The sequence below is a fragment of the Macrobrachium nipponense genome, chromosome 12, assembly GCF_015104395.2.
Source record: "Macrobrachium nipponense isolate FS-2020 chromosome 12, ASM1510439v2, whole genome shotgun sequence".
Classification (NCBI taxonomy): Eukaryota; Metazoa; Arthropoda; class Malacostraca; order Decapoda; family Palaemonidae; genus Macrobrachium; species Macrobrachium nipponense.
Genome location: NC_087205.1, coordinates 3,534,049 through 3,554,182, shown reverse-complemented (window position 1 = coordinate 3,554,182; position 20,134 = coordinate 3,534,049). Strand labels below are relative to the sequence as shown.

At 36.8% G+C, this 20,134-nt stretch overlaps 1 protein-coding gene across 2 annotated transcripts; it reads left to right on the top strand.

Annotated features, from left to right (window-relative positions):
• Positions 1-6,043: 6,043 nt before the first annotated feature.
• LOC135224298 (salivary glue protein Sgs-3-like) lies at positions 6,044-18,616 on the top strand. 2 transcript variants are annotated; one of them, XM_064263152.1, is made up of 5 exons: positions 6,044-6,236; positions 9,970-10,403; positions 13,996-14,221; positions 15,628-15,840; positions 17,151-17,786. In XM_064263152.1, the coding sequence occupies exons 1-5, from the start codon at positions 6,188-6,190 to the stop codon at positions 17,279-17,281; spliced, it is 1,053 nt and encodes a 350-aa protein (XP_064119222.1). In that variant the 5' UTR covers positions 6,044-6,187; the 3' UTR covers positions 17,282-17,786. The 2 variants fall into 2 exon arrangements, with proteins under 2 accessions (XP_064119222.1, XP_064119221.1); XM_064263151.1 differs by lacking the exon at positions 17,151-17,786 and adding an exon at positions 18,161-18,616 and having other exon boundaries at positions 6,045-6,236.
• The last annotated feature ends 1,518 nt before the right edge of the window (positions 18,617-20,134 follow it).

The window sequence follows — 20,134 nt, the reverse complement described above, 5'->3', positions numbered from 1 at the left end:
CTCTGATAACTAAGCTCCGGAACTAAGAGGGGAAAATTTCGAGGCAGAGACAGTGGAAGTTGCACAGCAACAGGATAAAACTTTAAGTATAAAAGGTCACTTGCACTCGAACGCAGTTGGTGTTCATAAGCTTGCATTACATAAATACGGAATAGTCACAGATTTTAGGGAAGCGAAATTATGTCGACTTTAAAAAAAAAAGTGAAGTAGACAACTTGCTTTTGTTTTTTTGTTTTTTTTTTTCAGATCATACTCAGCCTGGCTGATCCAAGCTTTTCAAGGTCGGTGTTAGCGGTGGATAACAGCAGAATAGTATTGTTTTAGACTCGGTTCTCCGCACAGCTACTACGTTTACCTGTATCACGAAGAGAACAATAGAAGGGCAGCGTATCCTTTTTTTTTTTTTTTTTTTTTTTTTTGTCATAGTGGTTTTCATACTGTTTTCGCTCATTACTTCCGTGGAGCGCTTCCAGGAAATGCGTTACAAGTGTAAAATGAACGTTCAAATTACCGCAGATTTAAATAGATCATTTGAGAGCCGTTAATGATTCAATCCGTTGGTTCTTTGGCCTCGTTGTGACTGACTTAAACTCTTGCCAGACCTTCTCCAAGCAATCGTTATCGTGTCATTTTGGCCTAGCCATCATTAAACGAAAACCAGACAAGTAATAATGGATGAAAACTAGAACTGAGGAGATACAATACATCCCATTGTGGGAACTTCTTTACATACAAAATATGTGACACATGGAATAAACTGCCACCAGAAGTTGTAAACAGCAACAGTGTGGAAGAGTTTAAAAGAAAGCTAGACAAAGTCATTAGGACACTGTGAATGCACAGTAAAACCTGCTCCTACAGATAAGTGAGCACACTATGTCTCCTCGGATAGACTAACAAGTCTTTGAGACATCCTAATCCTTGTTGGCACTCCGGCCTCAATGTGACCCAGTGGCCACTCGCACCAGAACTCAACTTGCCAGTGTGGATTTTGTTATCTAAATCCACCTATAAAGAGAAGGAAATCAATGGGAATTAGGAGATACGGAAACGTGTACGGAATTCCAAAGTTTCGACAAACTGTCATGACAAAAATACCCAAACATAAACAACTCTGTATAGTTGGTGGTAACGAGTATGAACATTTTTGCTTAGGAAGCATTTTTAAAGTGTCTATGAAGTTCTGTCAGCGGATTTATACTAACTCAGCACTGATTCAATTAATTGCGTTCTTTTTTCGCTGAATTCAAAAGAAAACCTGAGCAGGAAGTGATGTTGGAGACGTTATCTCAATGCCAGGTGAAACTGCTAGAGGCTTTCATTTGGAACCGAAAAATAAAATCACTAAATAAGGAAAAAATACTTGATATGAACAGCAAAATATTATACAATAACGTCCTTTGCCTTATAAAGACCTGAAACAGCAAACTTCCTGTACGCCTAGTGCAAAGACCAAGTCCGATAAAAGCCAGAAAAAAAGGGAAAAGGAAAGAAAGAAAATTAAATAAGAGTCAAAAGAAACAGAAGCAAAATAAACAGAGAAGTCTAAAAGTATGGTAACATCCGTAATCTAAGAAAGGGTCGAGATTATCTGCATAACAAGAGAAAGATTGCAGTATCAGCAAAAAATTCCTCATTTTCTCACACGAATATTGAAATTGATTTTGATTTGATTTGATTTATATAGATTTCTGGCATTATGCCAAGCACTGGGGCAACTAAGGCCATTCAGCGCTCAGACGGAAATTGACAGTAAAAGGTTTGATAGGAGTTACAGGAGGAAAACCTCAAAGCAGTTGCACTAAGAAACAATTGTTAGGAGAGGGTGGACAGTAAGATGAAAGAAAGAGAATATGAACGGAGGTATAGTGAAAGGAATGAATGTAGTTGCAGCTAGGGGCCGAAGGGACGCTGCAAAGAACCTTAAGTAATGCCTACATTGCACCGAATGTGGTGCACTGACGGCACTAACCCCCGCCCACTACGGGGACGAATATTGCATTATCAGTAATGATGGGACCGATTCATATGATCCAGGCAGGTTCCTGCTACGTAATACCAGGGCAGCAAAACCGCATTGATACCTCCCAGAGCCACTGATATTACATTATTAGTGGACGGCGTTTTCAAGGTCGCAGGTTCGTTAACCGTCCATGAAGCTTTTCGGCACCCCTGCCACATCCCCACCTTTTGTTCGCTCCTGATTATCTATTAATTAAACCCCTCATTATAAAGCGACGCTCTTGTTTATCACGAATGGTCGCTAATGAGTATACCTGCACGGTGTTGTTTTTAACTTCAACTCGCGCGCGCGCACACATATATATTATACTATATGTACATATATGTATATATGCTATGTATATATACCTATATATATTTAATAAAAAGAAGCCCGTAAAAACACCAAAACATTTTGAAAATGAGATGAAATTCTGTTTTTAAAGAAAATATTTCAGTGAAATATATGTTTGTGTTTGTGTGTGCGTGTATATATATATATATATATATATATATATATATATATATATATATATATATATATATACATATATATATATATATATATATATATATAATATATATATATATTAGCACACAAAGGGTAGTATGAAAGATAACCAAACGCTCTTATATATCACCGACCCCTCAAAAGAATAATAGAAGGGCAAGAATTAAAAAAAAATACAAAAAATAGAAAGAGGCTTAACCCGGCAGGCAAGCAGCGAAAAGCCGATCTCTTCAACGTTTGGCATTTATAAGAGCCGGGTAAAAAAACGGAAGCTGTACAGGTAGACAATATTATTATCTATATTTTTAGCACCCGACATCAAACGGAGGCTGGGATTTGAGCTGAGTGATAGATACCGGAAATAGGGTGCTCATGTCGATGAGTTCTGATGATGTTCATTCGAATTACTGTTAAAAATTAATAATAATTGACGATAAGCTGTTGTAGTGCTCTCGTCCTTGGCTAAAATTGTGGCTTCGTCCTTGGCTCAAATTTGCGTGGACCTTTCCAGCTTGTGCCTCCAAACCCGTTATTTAATCGAGTTCGGAAGTTCGTTCACCAGTTCAAGATTGCAAGCTAAGCACCATGTGGATGTACTGGCCCTATCATCGTACCGATATGTCTCCTTCTTAGCACCGTTATCCCTACCTTAAGAGGTCGGTTGCCTGATGCGCCTCCTCCTCCACTGCCTTCTATTTAAAGGCATCATCCTCCTGCACCAACATCAGGCATGATATTTGATTGTTTGGCAAAGGGGTTTTTACGACGGCGTGCCCTTGCTGTCATCAACCACAGTTATTGGCGGTGGGCCTTTGACTAAAAAGTCCACCTGCAAAGCAGTAGTTTCCACAGTTATTGGCAGTGGCTTAGCTTTTTATTGAAAAGTAAGACTGCAAGTCAGCAGTTTCCACAGTTATTAGCAGTGGGTCTGACCTTTTACTAAAAAGTCCACCTGCAAGGCAGCAGTTTCCACAGTTATTGGCAGTGGCTTAGCCTTTTACTAAAAGGTAAGGTTGCAAGTCAGCAGTTTCCACAGTCATTGGCGATGGGCCTAGCCTAAGACTAAAAAGTCCACCTGCAAAGCAGCAGTTTCCACGGTTATTGGCAGTGTCTTAGCCTTTTACTAAAAAGTAAGACTGCAAAACAGCAGTTTCCACAGTTATTGGCGATGGGCCTAGCCTTTTACTAAAAAGTAAGACTGTAAAGCAGACGTTTCCACAGTTTTTGCCGATGGGCCTAGCCTTTTATTAAAAAGTAAGACTGCAAAGCAGCAGTTTCCACAGTTATTGGCAGTGGCTTAGCCAATTACTAAAAGGTAAGGCTGCAAGGCAGCAGATTCCACAGTTATTGCGGGTGGGCCTAGCCTTTTACTAAAAAGTAAGACTGCAAAGCAGCAGTTTCCACAGCTATTGGCGATGGGCCTAGCCTTTTACTAAAAAGTGAGACTGCAAGGAAGCAACTGTCCTTTTAGACGCCTTTTACGACACGCAGGACCAGCGGCGGTAGTATACACCCCTACCTCAGGGTCATTATCGCAACGATTTGTCTTTTGTGTAAAATCATGACACAAAATCCGATCCAGTTCAGCTTACTGAGTAAAAGTGAAACCTTGTTTCAGAACGAAGCTGCCTGAAATTATGACCAACTCTTGAGTATTATCGGAATAAAAATAATTGAAAGGAACTGACTGACTGATTGGCTTAGATGTTAAACCTGGCGTTACAACAAAAAATATCATTAATGAGAAAAATTATGTAACAAAAGTTGATGAGTCACCGTTAAGGAACTCTGTGAAAGCACAGAGAAATTACAGCTGTACTACTACAGATCAATAGAAATGGCTTATCGTAGTATATAACTTCATTGCATTGATTTTGGACTAGTACGTTATGACAGCAGTGACTGCCTGGCATAAATGTTATGAAATATCTAATGGTTAATTGCCAACAGAGGCCACTACGACAAATACGACCTTAATTGCAATGTGTGAAGTATGAGTGGCATACAATTATTCATCTTGATTTCCATAAGGTTTGCAGTCCGACCCTTATTCTTTCTCTCTCTCTCTCTCTCTCTCTCTCTCTCTCTCTCTCTGCCTCTGACTCTTTGGTTAATGGTAGTAATTTCCCTGGGATTAGAGAGAGAGAGAGAGAGAGAGAGAGAGAGAGAGAGAGAGAGAGAGAATTTGGCTTTTATCTGATGTCATCCATCTTTAAAAACGAAGGATTGCGCTAATGGCATAAGCTTTCTTTTTTTATGAAACGATAGAAGGAATTATACCGCCGCGCTGTGACAAAAGAGAATAAGCGCTGACGTCATATGCCTCGCAAAAGCTGACGCTTTCCAAGGTATTATTGCTCACACAATTGTCTGTATATATATATATATATATATATATATATATATATATATATATATATTATATATATATATATATATATATATACATATATATTGGTATATACATATGTACATATATTATTATATATAATATACATATATACAACTACAATACATATGTATATTAACGGATTTTCAGTTATTATTACTTACGTTTATGCCTGATGTATCAGACTAACCGACCTGAACCCCAATGAACCTGACAAAACATACACTGTAGAATGGTCAGGAATTAAGATTAATTCATCAGAAGACAGGACAACAAAATTTAATGAAAAATTGAAACATCAATATAATCATCATTTAACAATTCATCAAAATCAAAATTCGCGTACAGCACGAAACTACACACGAAATACGCTGAAGTCACTGTGGGACAACTTGTAAACCATCCTGTAAGCCCAAGTTGAAAACCCAAGTCAAAAAACCCCTTCATACAAGTAATGAAGTTCTTTTTTTTTCAAACCTCCCTGTGAACAGCATGTTTTGAACCTCATGTTAAGAGGCACTGAACGAAGTATCCCTTGTAAAAACCACTTCGCCGCTTCGAAACTCAAATGTTGAACCTAGATTGAAAACTTTCATTTCAAAGAATGGAATACAATATAAAATTTAGGCCAAATGCCAAGCGTTGCCACCTATGAAGCCAGTGAGCCGAGAGAGAAATTTGGAGTAATAAAGATTTTAAAAGAGAGACAGGAAGAAAATTTCGCAGTTACATTAAGAAACCATACTGTTAGGAAGGGCTGGAAAGTAAGATGGAAAAAAGAGAATATGAACGGACGTACAGTAAACGGAGTGAAATGGGTTGCATCTAGAGGCCGATGGGAAACTGCAAACAACTTTAAATAATGTCTTAAGTACACTAACAGCGCTACTCCCCTACGCGGACATTCCAAAGAATAAAATACCCCTTGGAAACCATTAAGCTAACACTAAGCTGAAAAATACCCGCTCTGAAAATAGAGCCTTTGGTCCGTCCCATGGTACAATCGTCACGAGCTAACCAGAAATATGACATCACTTGATAAGATTCCGCGGTTGATTGTTCCCTAATTGGTCATCAGCGTATCGTCGAACACCGCCCCTCTAATCAGCTGTTAGTGCGTGACACTGCAGGGACTTTGAATATTACGGCGTCTTCGTTACTTGCAGTCGACAAGGAGGCTCTTTCTCTGGCAGGCCAGTCGTTGTTCGACGTCCCCCAGGTAGAGGATAGTTCGCCTTTTCCCTTTGGATTCTGTAATCGGGAAGCGATTCGTTCGTAACGATACGATGGCCAGGCAACAGGTCGCTTTAGCCGTTGCGTTCCTTCTGGTGACTGGTAAGTCATGTGAGGTGATATTTTAAATTGCGAGGAGGTTCATCGAGATTGAGTGAATATATATATATATATATATATATATATATATATATATATATATATATAGATATATATCTTATATTATATAATTATCTAAAGTTCTTTGCAGTTTCCCATCGGCCCCTAGATGCAACCTCTTTCTCTCCTTTTTACTGTACGTCCCTTCATATTCTCTTTCATTTCAACTTATTTTCCAGCCATTCTTAACAGTATTGTTTCTTAGTACAACTGGGAAATTTTCTTCCCGTTTCTTCTTTAAAACCTTTTTACTCTCAATTTCTCTCTAAGGGCTCACTGGCTTCATAGGTGCCAACGCTTGGCATTTGGCCCAAATTTCATATTCTATTCCATTCTTTGAAATGAAAGTTTTCAACCTAGGTTCAACATTTCAGTTTTGAAGTGGTTTTTACAAGAGGACATATATATATATATATATATATATATATATATATATATATATATATATATATATATATATATATCCCCTCTCTCTCTCTTACACACACAGACACATATATACACTGCATATATGTGAATAACTTTCTCTTTGACTTTCTTCTCTTTCTTCTCTCTCTCTCTCTCGTCACCAAATCCTTTCTAGCAATCTTGCTCTCTAAAATATGCTATAAACTGGTTACATCAGTCGTACCCAAACATGAAAAAAATGTAAATAAAACTTCTGAACACCTGTGTGTTACGGGAATAATCTTCTTGATCGGAAAAGATGTGGGTGATTTGTATGAAATATAAATGAGAAATTATTATATATTATTAATCTACTGGCTTTTAGTCCTTAAGACTCACTGCTCTTTGCACCATATTGCTCAAGTTTGGTGCAAGTTTTCTGTTCATGAAAGAGCAACTTTCCCCTTTTATTTGGTCTTGGGCATAAGCAGATTGACGCATATGGCAAAATACTAAGATGGAAGAAAGAGAATATGAACGGAGGTACAGTTAAAGGAATGAAATGGGTTGCAACTAGAGGCTGAAGGGACGCTGCAGAGAACCTTATGTAATGACTACAGTGCACTGCAAGAGGTGCACTGACGGCACTACCCCGCTAGGGTGATATATATTTTAGCTCTTTTGTTAATAAACCTATTTATAATTATTTATAATTAAAATTCGTTAATGATCATGGTTGTTGTGACGTCAATTTAGTCTTGCCAGTCAACAAATCATAAACAAGTCTCATTAAACTATTATTATCGCTCAAAACTTGCCATTAGCGATAAACATACAAATAACACACAGAAATAAGTTAAGCTATAACCTGTTTCATAGTTATCAAAGAAATAATAATAATAAAATAAAAATTAAATGGCTTAAAATAAAAGATCCGAGTAGCTAAGACCTTAAACCATTCAAGTTAGTGACCGAACCAACGTAGTACGTGCTTAACTCCTAGTTAATATTTAGGTCAGTGGTAATTATGAGATTTAAAAGCGGTTCGTGTTAATTTGGTCAAACTACAAAAAACGCAAAACGTCATATTAGTCATGTATTAAACTCTGGTAAATATGTTGAAATATCCTTTACAACACAGAATATCTCTATGTACAAAAGAAAATTAGCAAAAAAAGAAGTATCATAAAAGATGGATAAAATATGTGTACTATACATACATACGTATATATATATATATATATATATATATATATATAAATATATATATATATATGTCGTATATATCATGTAAAATATATACATATATATATATATATATATATATATAATATATATATATTATATCGCAGAGGAGAGAGAAAAACTTCTAGAGATTATCTAGTGACAAATTAAGAACCTTCTGTTGTAGGAAATTGTTAGACTCTATAAACAATCTGAACTTCATAAGTGTTGGGCGAGTATAGCTGCTGGTTTAGCATTTATGTGTATATATATCCCACTCTCTTGACTATCTGTGACCTGTTATTTGAGGGAGCTACTACAGCTTATGCAACCAATAAATCGACCCGGTACCAAAACTAGTTACAGCTGGTTTCAAGCTGGTAGATCCGAGTTTTTCGCCCTCAGTCTGTGGCTCTAGACCAGAGCCTTTAAATATGTGCAGCTCCTAGATTATACAACAAGCTTCCTCTTGAGCTGAGACAGATTGAGGATTTGAAGTCTTTCGAAAAGAAACCTAAAGCCTTTTTGTTTCATCGATGCTATGATGTGGAAGATCAAACAGTGAATGTGGAATTTGCAGTGATATAATATATCTGATGAATAAACTGTTAATTTAATCATGGGGGTCCTGCTAGCGCCATGGAAGTGGTGCGGGGACCAGGATAAGCCGTCGGCAAGTAACATCATTCCGCAGTCGTGTTTTGGGACGATGCAAACAAGTAAATTACTAGATGAGGAAAGGTATTGGTTATAAACTTTCACTGAGTGGCTGGAAAGCTTCACAAACAGAATTTCAAATTGCAAGCCTCACGGGGTATACTATGGGCATTACTTGAAAGTTCTTTGCAGCGTCCCCTCGAACCCTAGCTGCAGTCCATTTCATTCCTTTTACTGCACATCCGGTCTTATTATCCTTCTTTTATCTTGCCTTCCGCCTGCAACTGCGAGGTTTTCCTATTGTTACACATTTAACCTTTTTTTTTTTTTTTACGCTCAATTTCCCCTTCCGTTCCGTTCCTTTAGGCTTTTATCCAATTTGATCTAACAACCTCGAACTCTTTGAGTGACGCTCATATCTCGTTTTTTTTTTTTAATGAATGAACAAGTGAGAGTGATTTAATCTCTATATCATTTTCATCAAATACTCATCAACCTCTTATGGGTAGATACCTGCATACCAAGATTTCACCTTCTCCAACCCTGCTATCCCCAGAATAATATCCTAGATTTCTATTATAACAGCAAAACTCTGACTATTGACGTAAAATCTGACGCAACGCTTATCGGTTAACCTTCTGCTATCTTTACCGCAACTGTCATTGTACTATTGTTTAGCCGATGGAGACAAAACATGGGCAGGCTGCCACCACCTCCCTGTTTGCTATCAGGGTCAGACCGTCATACTGTTTATTTAGTAAGATAAATTACCACATACTGATGACTTTTTTTTTTCGTTGCGGTTAGACCGTTATTACGATCCATTGACGCATGCGCCATATACTAGACCTATACACCCAAACCCTCCCTTACTGTATAGGACTTGGGATCGGCGTCAGTATTTAGACTCACTCTAATAAAATTTGCACGAGTCTTTTCATTAGGAATACAGTTTTCCGCAGCAGAACATTTAAACGCGAGCCGTAACAATAATAATAAATGTAAGATGGACTTGGAAACTGGTGGTATTTATGTGATGGTCGTCACACAGAAGAGTCTACACTTCTATACTTCTCAACTGAACTCGAAATTGGTCATTCCATTCTCAAGCCGGTACCTATGACTTTCTCCTCCTCTCCTGCTGTTATTAATTTTCTTCGTCAAACATTCCATTTCCTTTCTCTAAGTCTTCTCGAAGTCCCTTTCCAGGTTAGATATTCTTTCAGCGCGCTACACACGTTGGTCTATGAACACCTGAATGATAGAAACAATTCATCCTCATCGTTGGCTAAAATGACTTGAACTAAATTTCTGAAGATTATCTCGCCGCCATCTGCTGACAAGCTTTGAAACTCTCTTCTTGCTTCCGTGTTTCCGTACTCATATAATTTTCCATCTTTCGTTTTAGGTGTTGTGTGCGAGTTCAGTACTTCAACCGCTCCTCAAACACCCTCTCCTACAACCATCCCAAATACCGATACCACAACAACCGCTACTACCACTACTACCACAACAGACACTCCTACCACCACCACCGCCGCTACCACAACCACAGAAACCACCACCACAGAAACCACTCATACAACCGCAGATACCACCACCACAACCGCTCCTAACACCACCACCACCACAAAAACCACTCACACAACTACAACCAATGCTACAACAAACACCACCACTAAATCCCCCACAACCACGGAGACCCCAACCCCAATTCCAAAGCGGGTGTATTATTACAACGTCACCGACGACAGCGCGAAGAACGTGACCTATTGCATCATCTTCGAAGGGGAATTCAATTACAACATCACTTATGAGGCGACTTCGAAGGAAGGCAAAACGGTAAGTGATGTTATTATAATCAGAATGTATGTTTTGTTTGTTTGTATGGTGTTTTTACGTTGCATAGAAACAGTAGTTATTCAGCAACGGGACCAACGGCTTTACGTGACTTCCGAACCACGTCGAGAGTGAACTTCTATCACCAGAAATACACATCTCTCACTCCTCAATGGAATGGCCGAGAATCGAACCCGCGACCACCGAGGTGAGAAGCAAACACCAAACCAACCACGCCACTGAGGCGCTAATCAGAATGTATGAAGATAAGGATGGTTGTGTTCAGTGACGTCACGAGTCTAGCTTGGGTGCTGAGCGTTCATACGACTTTACCGGTGCCTCTTTGAGTTCATAGCATTGTTTTCGTTAAAATTATGATTATTTCTTCATAATCTCACATATGAAATGCAAATTGAACTTTGGAAAATAATGCAAACTATTTATATTTCACTGAACACTCCCTTTTCACTGCCTTAAATCTATCTAAGTTTATCAAAAATTACTGAACTAATTTTTTTTTTTTCATTTTTGATTGCCTTTACTTTGCAATATTTGTTTCCCTTTGAAATTTAATATTTTTGTCCTTGAAAATATCAAGAAGACCTTTTTTTTTTTTTTTTCATAAATGTACTCTTCTGTGAAAATGTTATATATTCTTGGATACTGCCATGACTTCCGGCTCCAACGTTTCTCCATGAAAAGTTTTGAACAACTCTTCAATATGTATCGGATCGTTTTTGAAATTGCGCAGGCCTCTATAATATTGTGCTCTTTACATATAAGATCCAATCCACACTTGTTCCATCTGTATCATGATGGATACTTATTTCCTAAAACTTGTGTGCTATGAATCCTTTCTCTCTCTCTCTCTCTCTCTCTCTCTCTCTCTCTCTCTCTCTCTCTCTCTATATATATATATATATATATATATATATATATATATATATATATATATGTATGTATATATATATATATATATATATATATATATATATATATATATATATATATATATATACATTTATACATACATGCATTAAGCCACATATTACCTTTAATATCCAATTCGCTCTACCTTAGAATTAATATGTTTTCATATATGTTAACCGAAGGGAAAATTTTTTGTTGATAACAAGATCGTCCTCTCGTGGGTCCGAACCACCGCACAGAGGAGAAATTAGGAGAGGAGGAAGTTTGTCAACTAAAATATTCCGCTTCGGTTAGCATATATTAGGAATATATTAATTCCGAGGTAGAGCGCATTGGATATTAAAGACACATGTAGCTCAATGCATGTATATGAATCATAATGATGTGATAAGAAACTTAATATATATATATATATATATATATATATATATATATATATATATATGTATTTTATCATTATGACGTCCCTTACAACGAAAATTTAAAAGGATTTTTCACATGAAAAAATTTGGGGTGAATTTCCTCTCTCTCTCTCATAATCTTCCCCTTCTTTTACCAAACAAATAACTGGTTTTTTCATACACATGAAAACAATTATAATAATATGTTGCCCCCGATCTCGCTTTTGTGTTTACTAGCATTTTCATTTTTCTCTGCAGTTATTCTCAACAAACCTAGGTCTATAGGCCTAATTCCAATCTTGTCGATCTCCCCCCGTGAACATGGTTTATCTACTTGCATTAGGAAACGATTGGAAGATATTACATACAGTATATGCACTTTAATTGCTACAAGTATCCTTGTAAACCTATAATTACTTTAAATTCTAGTTCAGGAGGTAAAATTCTAAAGAAAAACGTCAAATGCCATGGTCTAGCCCGCCGCGGAATACCGGCTAAGATCTACCCAAAACTCTCTCTTCTGCAGTCTCTCTCTCTCTCTCTCTCTCTCTCCCTCGAAAATAATTGTCCCTTCCTTTGCCCGACAAATAATAGGCCCATTCCATGCACACGAAAACAATTTTTATAAAATGTTCGTGTTTGTATATCTCGTACAGACTAGTATATCCACTCCGCATGCATTCTTAACTAGGCATAGGTCTAGGCCTAATTCAATCTCATAATCTTATCACTCTTATCCAGCTAAATATAGTTGACTTACATTGGGGACCGTACGGAATATACGTTTATGCATTTTAGTTGATAGACGTATTCATATCAGCCTATAGTTGATATAATTATCCACAATTTAAAATGTAACAAGGAGACTAGACCAAACTAGAGTCAAGATGTTTAAATACCTGTATCAACCGTGGCACTATCATGCAGAGGCAAACGTTGGTTCGGTATGGGCTCTTCATTCATTTTTCTTGCATTTGCATGGCTGTAGTTAAGTAATTCATGCATAGCCTAAGGTGTCTTACATGAACGCTTTGTTGAAAATGAACCGAACATACTCTTGCGTTTTTGGTGTTGATATGGTTACTACTTCTGCAGATGTTCGTTCACCCACTTCGGTCAAAGCTAACCTTTTTACTTCCAATATCGTCACTTCCTGTGTTACAGCAGCGATAAATAGCATAGATCACCATGGCAATAATGCGCTAAATCATAAAATACCTCAATAACTGTCACAAATTCGTGAAAACTCCCGCCGTGCTGTTACCACGTGCAAGGGGAAAGAGGTACCGGCCCCAACGGTTACCTTGTGACGTCACGCGCGGGAAATTTGAAAATTCGACCTCTGCGTAACTCACCTCATCTTACACATCTTGGCTATGATGATGTTGAGTTTGAGTTCTGATGTTTGATGATGTTCCATGGTGATGATGAATATGATGATGATGTTTCTCGTTGTTTTTGTTTTGGCTGTGATGTATAATCAGACCCACAGCTTCGTTTTATGATTTATTGAACTTTTTTTTTTTTTTTTGGTATTTTATGTATACCATAGATCATAGACCTAATTTTAATGATGTGGCCACTTTTTACTATAAATACTTATATATATATGTTATATATATATATATATATATATATATATATATATATATATATATTATATAAAGTATTCCTTGGGTATGAGATCCCTGCACTGTTATGTCCTTTTCTGGCATAATACCCGTTGCGTTACTGCTGATCACATGAGACTTCTAGGACAAATTGCTACGCAACTGTTAGGACTTCGTTACAGTGTTAGAAAGTTATTGTATACTTCTTTTTATTGGCATATTTATAGCTTGATGGGCTGTTATGACTTATGTTATTTAGAATCGGAAGACAAAGTGTGGTAGTACGTGTGAGTCGGTGATAAACGACGGTTTTTTTTATGGAAAGGTCGACGTGATGCAGATGGAAATTCTGCGAAGCTTAATGAACAGAATATCCAACAACTAGAGAATAAACATGCCAATGACTGCAAGTTCTATGAAACCACCCTGTTTTAAAAGCAGCTTTTTAATTGTAAATATATTCACATTCATATACATAGGCCTACATTTATGTACTATATATGTATATATATATATATATATATATATATATATATACTGTATGTGTATATATGTGTATTACGTATGTATATGTATATATATCATATACATCGAATATGTGTGTGTGTGTGTCTACGTTCGAGTACAAACCCCAGCACAAATTCTATTTTCCAGAGCAACAAGACAGCCAGCATAACTTCACCCAAGCATCCACAAGAGGGAGCGGTAGTCACAGGATCATGTGGGAAGAGTCAGTTCTTGGCATTCGATTGGGAATCCGGCAAACACAACATCACTATGGACTTCTCCAAGTCCAGCGATGGCAAGACCTGGGGTCTGAACGCCGTGACAGCCAATATATTCATGGATCCTAAGACCTTCCCTGATGCTGTTAATGCCAGTGAGTTCTGAGTCTGTTTCGTTCAGTCTAGATCTACTGCTATAGTAGATTCACATCAACCGAGCATTTGATGTCTAGGCCAGTCCCTTATGACGCGCCTGATTGGCTGTTGATGAGCCAATCACAGGGCTGGAAGTTCTCAGTCTCTCTCGAGAGAGTTCACATAAGCAGGATATATGTTCTACCTCCCCTCAGGAGAGGTGGAACATAGATACTACCCATGTGAACTCTCAAGAGAGACTGAGTTTCCAGCCCTGTGATAGGCTTATCAACAGCCATTCAGGAGCGTCGTAAGGGACTGGCCTGGACATGAAATGCTCCGTTGATGTGAATCTACTATAGTTTGCTTTTGGCTAGCCTTGAGATAGCTAGACCTACACTGTCTTGAGCTTAGTACGTATATGGTACTGTTGAATCCTAGTGATTTCCTCATATTTCTTAATGACCCATAAATAAGGTTTGTCTCTTAATTCAGCTGATTGAAATCATTCTAAACATCAGTGTTGGTTATGAAACACAATTAAGCTGTATGTTTGACAGAAAAAATACAATAAAAAGGCTTTTAAAATGGCAATTTATTTTGGCAACTAACAATATGCCGTATATTTGCGACATGTAGCCAGTATTTTTTCGTGTAATGCGAAGAATTGAAATAGAACATACTAGTTTTCGTGACTATTTTAAACGAACATTAGCATGACACCAATTTCTTACCAATATAAAGGGATAAACATCAAGAACAAATTTTCGTTTATTGCAGTTTCGAGACAAAATACCGATAGAGGTCATATATATATATATATATATATATATATTTATATATATATATATATATATATATATATATATATATACACTCCTGTACACCACTTTGGATCCTTGCTGAAAAATCATCAAGATCGTTAAAATTGCTTCTATAAAATTTTAGTAAATTGAAAAAAAAAGTTGTGCCTACCTCCCAAATATAAAAAAAGAAAGTTCTGCCTACTTCCCCCCCCAAAAAAAAAAAAAAAAAAATAAAAAAAAGTTCTGCCTACCTCCTACAGTAAAAAAAAAAAAAAAAAAAAAAAAAAAGTTTCTGCCCTACCTCCCAAATTAAAAAAAAAAAAAAAAAATCTGCCTACCTCCCTAATTAAAAAAAAAATGAAACTTGGCACTGGATCCATTTCAAAGTCAAGTCTCTCACCCTAGCCTCTAGCCCATCATCTAGCAAAACTCTATTAATATTTTAAGTAGGTTTTTTGGTATATTCAACAACCAAGCAAAGAGATACTGATAAAAACACTGGTAATTAGTCTACGACCACAAGACACGTAGCGTCAGAGAGGAGCAACACACCATAACATAAAAGCGAGGTAAGACCTTGGACTTAATTGCCTTCTTCTGGCCATTATCCTCCACCGCAGATAAGACGCTGACCATCGTGGCCCACTTCGATCTTCGACCCAGTGACATCCCGGTCAACACCAGTTACAGCTGCATTTCCTCCTTCAAGAGTGACAACGTTACCGGTGCGATCGACGGGGAGACCTCACACGGCCTGGAAATAACGGCAGTTCTGGGACAAGATTTCCAGCTGGAGGCTTACAACCTGATGGCGCACGGAAATTTCACCACAGGTTCGTTCCATGCGTTTGTTTAGCTCCGTGATTGGTCCATACTATACTTTCCTACATATTAGGATTTATATAAAACAGTGCACCCGACCTTTGAGTCATTGGCTTGGATTTCACGTGGCTGCACCGAAGGAGTTACCCCAGTGAGGTGTAAAAACTGGAGCCAAACAGAATGAGAAATATGGATGATTAAATTCTAATGGTTCAAAGGGAATAGATAAAGGCAAATGGGCAGAAAGTGATGCACCAGTAGGTCGAGGGCCAACTGTACACCACGTGTAGTGCAAACTAGGCATTGCCCGCTAGTAATCTGCTAATTATGAAAATCACTATCAATTACTGAGCAAAAGAATAGATAGGTTACCAGATCTACTGACAGAATAAATTTATTCTAAGTTTTATAAGAAGGATACTGTACTCAGTGCGAAAACAAAATATTGTCCAACATGAAATTTTAATTCTAAACTGCTTTGAGTGCACAAGCAATAAATAAACAAAGTAATATCGGTAACACTCAAATCAGCCTTTTATTATATTTAAATGGCCGGTAAATACAGTTACCTAGAACTTATAACTTTTGTCAGTCTGATCATCTCCAAGAACTATTTAAATTCTAATCAGATAGCGAAGAGCTAAGCAAAGGCCCAGTAAGCTTTAAAGTGATTAGGATTCGTCACGAGAAATACAGTTCATCGATCTGCAGTTTTACTTTTGTTGTTGTCCAGTGTTACTCTTTTATTAGTTTTTATATTTATTTTAATAATAGTTATTATTAATATTATTATCATTATTATTATATATTTTTCTTTACATTTTTATTTTTACTTACATTTTTATCTATTTATCAATTTGTCTGTTTCTTTTTCTGACCGATTCCCTCGTTCTGTACTTCCGATTACTTTTTGTTTCTTCTTTCGAATGAACACCATACTCTTTGGAAGCTCGAATTTCGAGTCAATGGCTCCTTAGGGCTTGTTCTGTAAGAATAGGGTTCATCTTCTGAATAACAAGAATAATAATTTAAAGAAACTCATAATCACATGAATTAATAATGGGAAAGTAAAGCCACAGTAGTATGCGAGATTGACAAGGACAGTGCGGGTCATAGTAAGCTTTCTGCTTCATGTATTTCAAACAACAAAACCAAACACGCATACTAATGTGGATTTACTTTCTCAATATGATAATAATAATAATAATAATAAAAATAATAATAATAATAATAATAATAATAATAATAATAATAAATAATAATAATAATAATAATAATAAATAAGTCCAAGTGTAACGCCTGAATCTTCTCCAATCCCCAGCAACAATTTGCCCAAAGACAACCATCATCCCCATCATCGTGGGCTGCGTTCTTGCCGGTGTGGTCCTCGTTGTACTCGTTATTTACATGGCGGGCCGTCGACGAAGAAGTTCCACTTACGAGTCCATATGAGGGGGAAAGGGCAGGAAGAGTTGTTTGGGATGCTTTTAAGGGCTCTGCTATTGATTTTTAGAAAATGGTGTGAGGAGACAGAAGGGAGAAACTAAGATGAGAAGATGGCCATCCAGTTTTGGTTTTTGAGGGTTCTCAGTCTTCCTTCGGCTCTGACTAAACCCGAGATAGAAAAAAAAGGAGAAAAATTAGAGTATCTGATTCCTTAAAAAAAATGAATACTAATATATTTAAGAAATCCACATACCATTTTGGAGCGTCATAGTCCTACTCCAGGGTGGAGAGCCTGGCTAGGATTTAGTGGCTCCTGGTTCTCCACACTGAAGGGGAAGATATGTGGATTTCTTGAATAAATTAAATTTGTTCTCCACTCTGTTGGGTTTTCATTTTTTTTTTCTTTCAAGTTTCAAATTTCGATATTGATCTGTTACTATCTAATTCCTTTCTCGGTCCAAAAAACTGTCCCGAGAGTGCAGTGAGAAAATTAAAATAATCAGATATCAAATGATTTTCAATTTATCCCTCAAACCACTAAGTGCCTCACGAAGTGGACAGAAACCATTAAAACGATCTAATAATTTAATCCAGCGCTTTTCAATCATCCCTCAGCCACGACCAATTCCACGACACGAGGGAGAAGAGACGATCCAAATCATCATACGGTAAAGCCTTATTTATCAATCATCTTCACTTTTCAGGAAGATATAAACAGTTATAAAGGTAAACCGACTCCTACTTGGTCTAGCGAGAGTGGCAGTCCTTTCAGATATACTAATAATCCAGTGGTTTTCCACCCCTCTCTCAGACGTAAATTAGTAAACCAACGAGATGACCTTGCACTACCGCCTAATAATCCCGTCTTTTTCCAATCCTCCTCAGCCACAAACTGTCCAGTGGAGTCGAACAGTATCATACCAATCGTGGTGGGTTGCGCCCTTGGCGGGCTAGTGGTGATTGTGCTGATCGCTTACATAGTCAGCAATCGGAGGAGAGCTGCTGGATATGAATCGACGGCTTGAGAACGCTAATACTGACGAAGGAGACTTGATACATGCGGAGTACCGTCCAAGCACCGTCAGTAACAACAGCGGCCTCTCGTTCCGCGACCAGATGGGGACAACGTTAAAAACGGCTGCATCTCTCTCTCTCTCTCTTTGATTAATCGTGACTGGATCATGTAATGTATTAGTTGAACACACACATAGACACATACATATATACATAAATACACATGGTGTCTATAAAGTCCCAGCACCATTCTGAGCAATAGATACTTGTAATGGTACTAGGACTTTATGGACACCCTGTATATCTACACATCTATGTATGTAGTGTATATATATATATATATATATATATAATATATATCTATTAATATATATTATATAATATATATATAATATATATATATACTGTATATATATATATATATATTATATATAGATAGATATGTATGTATATATATATATATATATATATATATATATATATCTATATATACAGTATATTTAACGTCAAGTATTTGATGCCTTATTTAAGCTCTTCTTTTAATTTCCACTTCGATTTTCATTTTAAATAAAATGTCGTCTTCCTGCTTCTACTACAGCAATCCAAAACACGAACGTACCATTATAACCTTTGAAGAAAAAGTCTTTATCAGTCTTGCAACATTTAAGTATTTTGATTTACAAAAGTCACTAGCCTGCTATATAAAAATCATCTTCGTAGAAGTATGAATGAACTGAAATCTCTTATACATTTCTTTGTTGGTGATTGACAGATATTTACAGTAAGTCTTTTTTTCCTTACGTAAATTTTACCTCAAGAGCCTGTGATAACTAGTTGTGATTTTTAATTAAGAAGTGTGTATATTTTTGTCTGTTGTTTTGTTGACAAGTATGAGATCAGTGGTTTACTCTGACTTGAATGATTTATACCAAAGATGATAATGTTAGTGTGAAATAATTTATGAATGTTATAAAGAAATAAACAAAGATTATCTTTATGGTAGTTAATGCTTAACCTGTAAAGAAATAAGATATCTATGCCGGATAAACCAGGAGGTTTGAGCGTATTAATACCACGGTCTTTAAAAATAAAGAAACGTCATTTGAGGGCAAAAAATTAAAGTGGTTTGGTACTATCGGAAATGAGTCACAAGGAGACCAGAAAGCCTAACACGCGAAAGCCTAAATTTAAGAAGGAAATTAACTTTGTCTCAGATATGTTGGTTTCGAATAGCAATGTAATAACAGACTATAACAAGACGAAATAAGTTAGAGAGAGATAGAGAGGTTTTTGTATAGTACGAGAGAGATGAATGATAACAATACCCTACTCTCTCTCTCTCTCTCTCTCTCTATGAAATCAGCAACAGTCCTAACCAAAAAGATACAAAAGCATTCATAGATATATTAGAAGGATATAATCCTTCAAACTGGAACAAATCTAATGAAAACATCTTGAAAATAATTGAAGAAGTTCCAAATAAAATCCAAGTGGTCAAGAGACTCATAAAGAAAATATACATAAACCAACATATTCCGACAAAGAAAATGAATAAGGTGAATCTTGTGAATATACTAATTGATGCATTAGGAAAAAGAATGCCAAAAGCATGCAAACTGTGTAAGGTTTGGTATAGCATAGTCAATCCACAAAACCTAATCAGAAAATGTGCTGCATGCAACATTCCGACCCATCCACAGTGTGCTGAGGTAATACAAGATTTGAGAAAAGATACAAGAATTTTTTGTTCAACATGTCTATCATGGATAGACAATGTTATTAAATCAAGATTGAATGTACAAATAGTTGAGGATGAAGAAGAAGAAGAGAAGAAGAAGAAGAAGA

Bases quoted from the DNA above. Each gene is read 5' to 3' on its own strand.
- LOC135224298 (XM_064263151.1), top strand. From the start codon at position 6,188: ATGGCCAGGCAACAGGTCGCTTTAGCCGTTGCGTTCCTTCTGGTGACT. The intron at 10,404-13,995 runs GTAAGTGATGTT...TCTATTTTCCAG, and splicing joins CTTCGAAGGAAGGCAAAACG to AGCAACAAGACAGCCAGCAT. The intron at 15,841-18,160 runs GTTCGTTCCATG...AATCCTCCTCAG, and splicing joins GCACGGAAATTTCACCACAG to CCACAAACTGTCCAGTGGAG.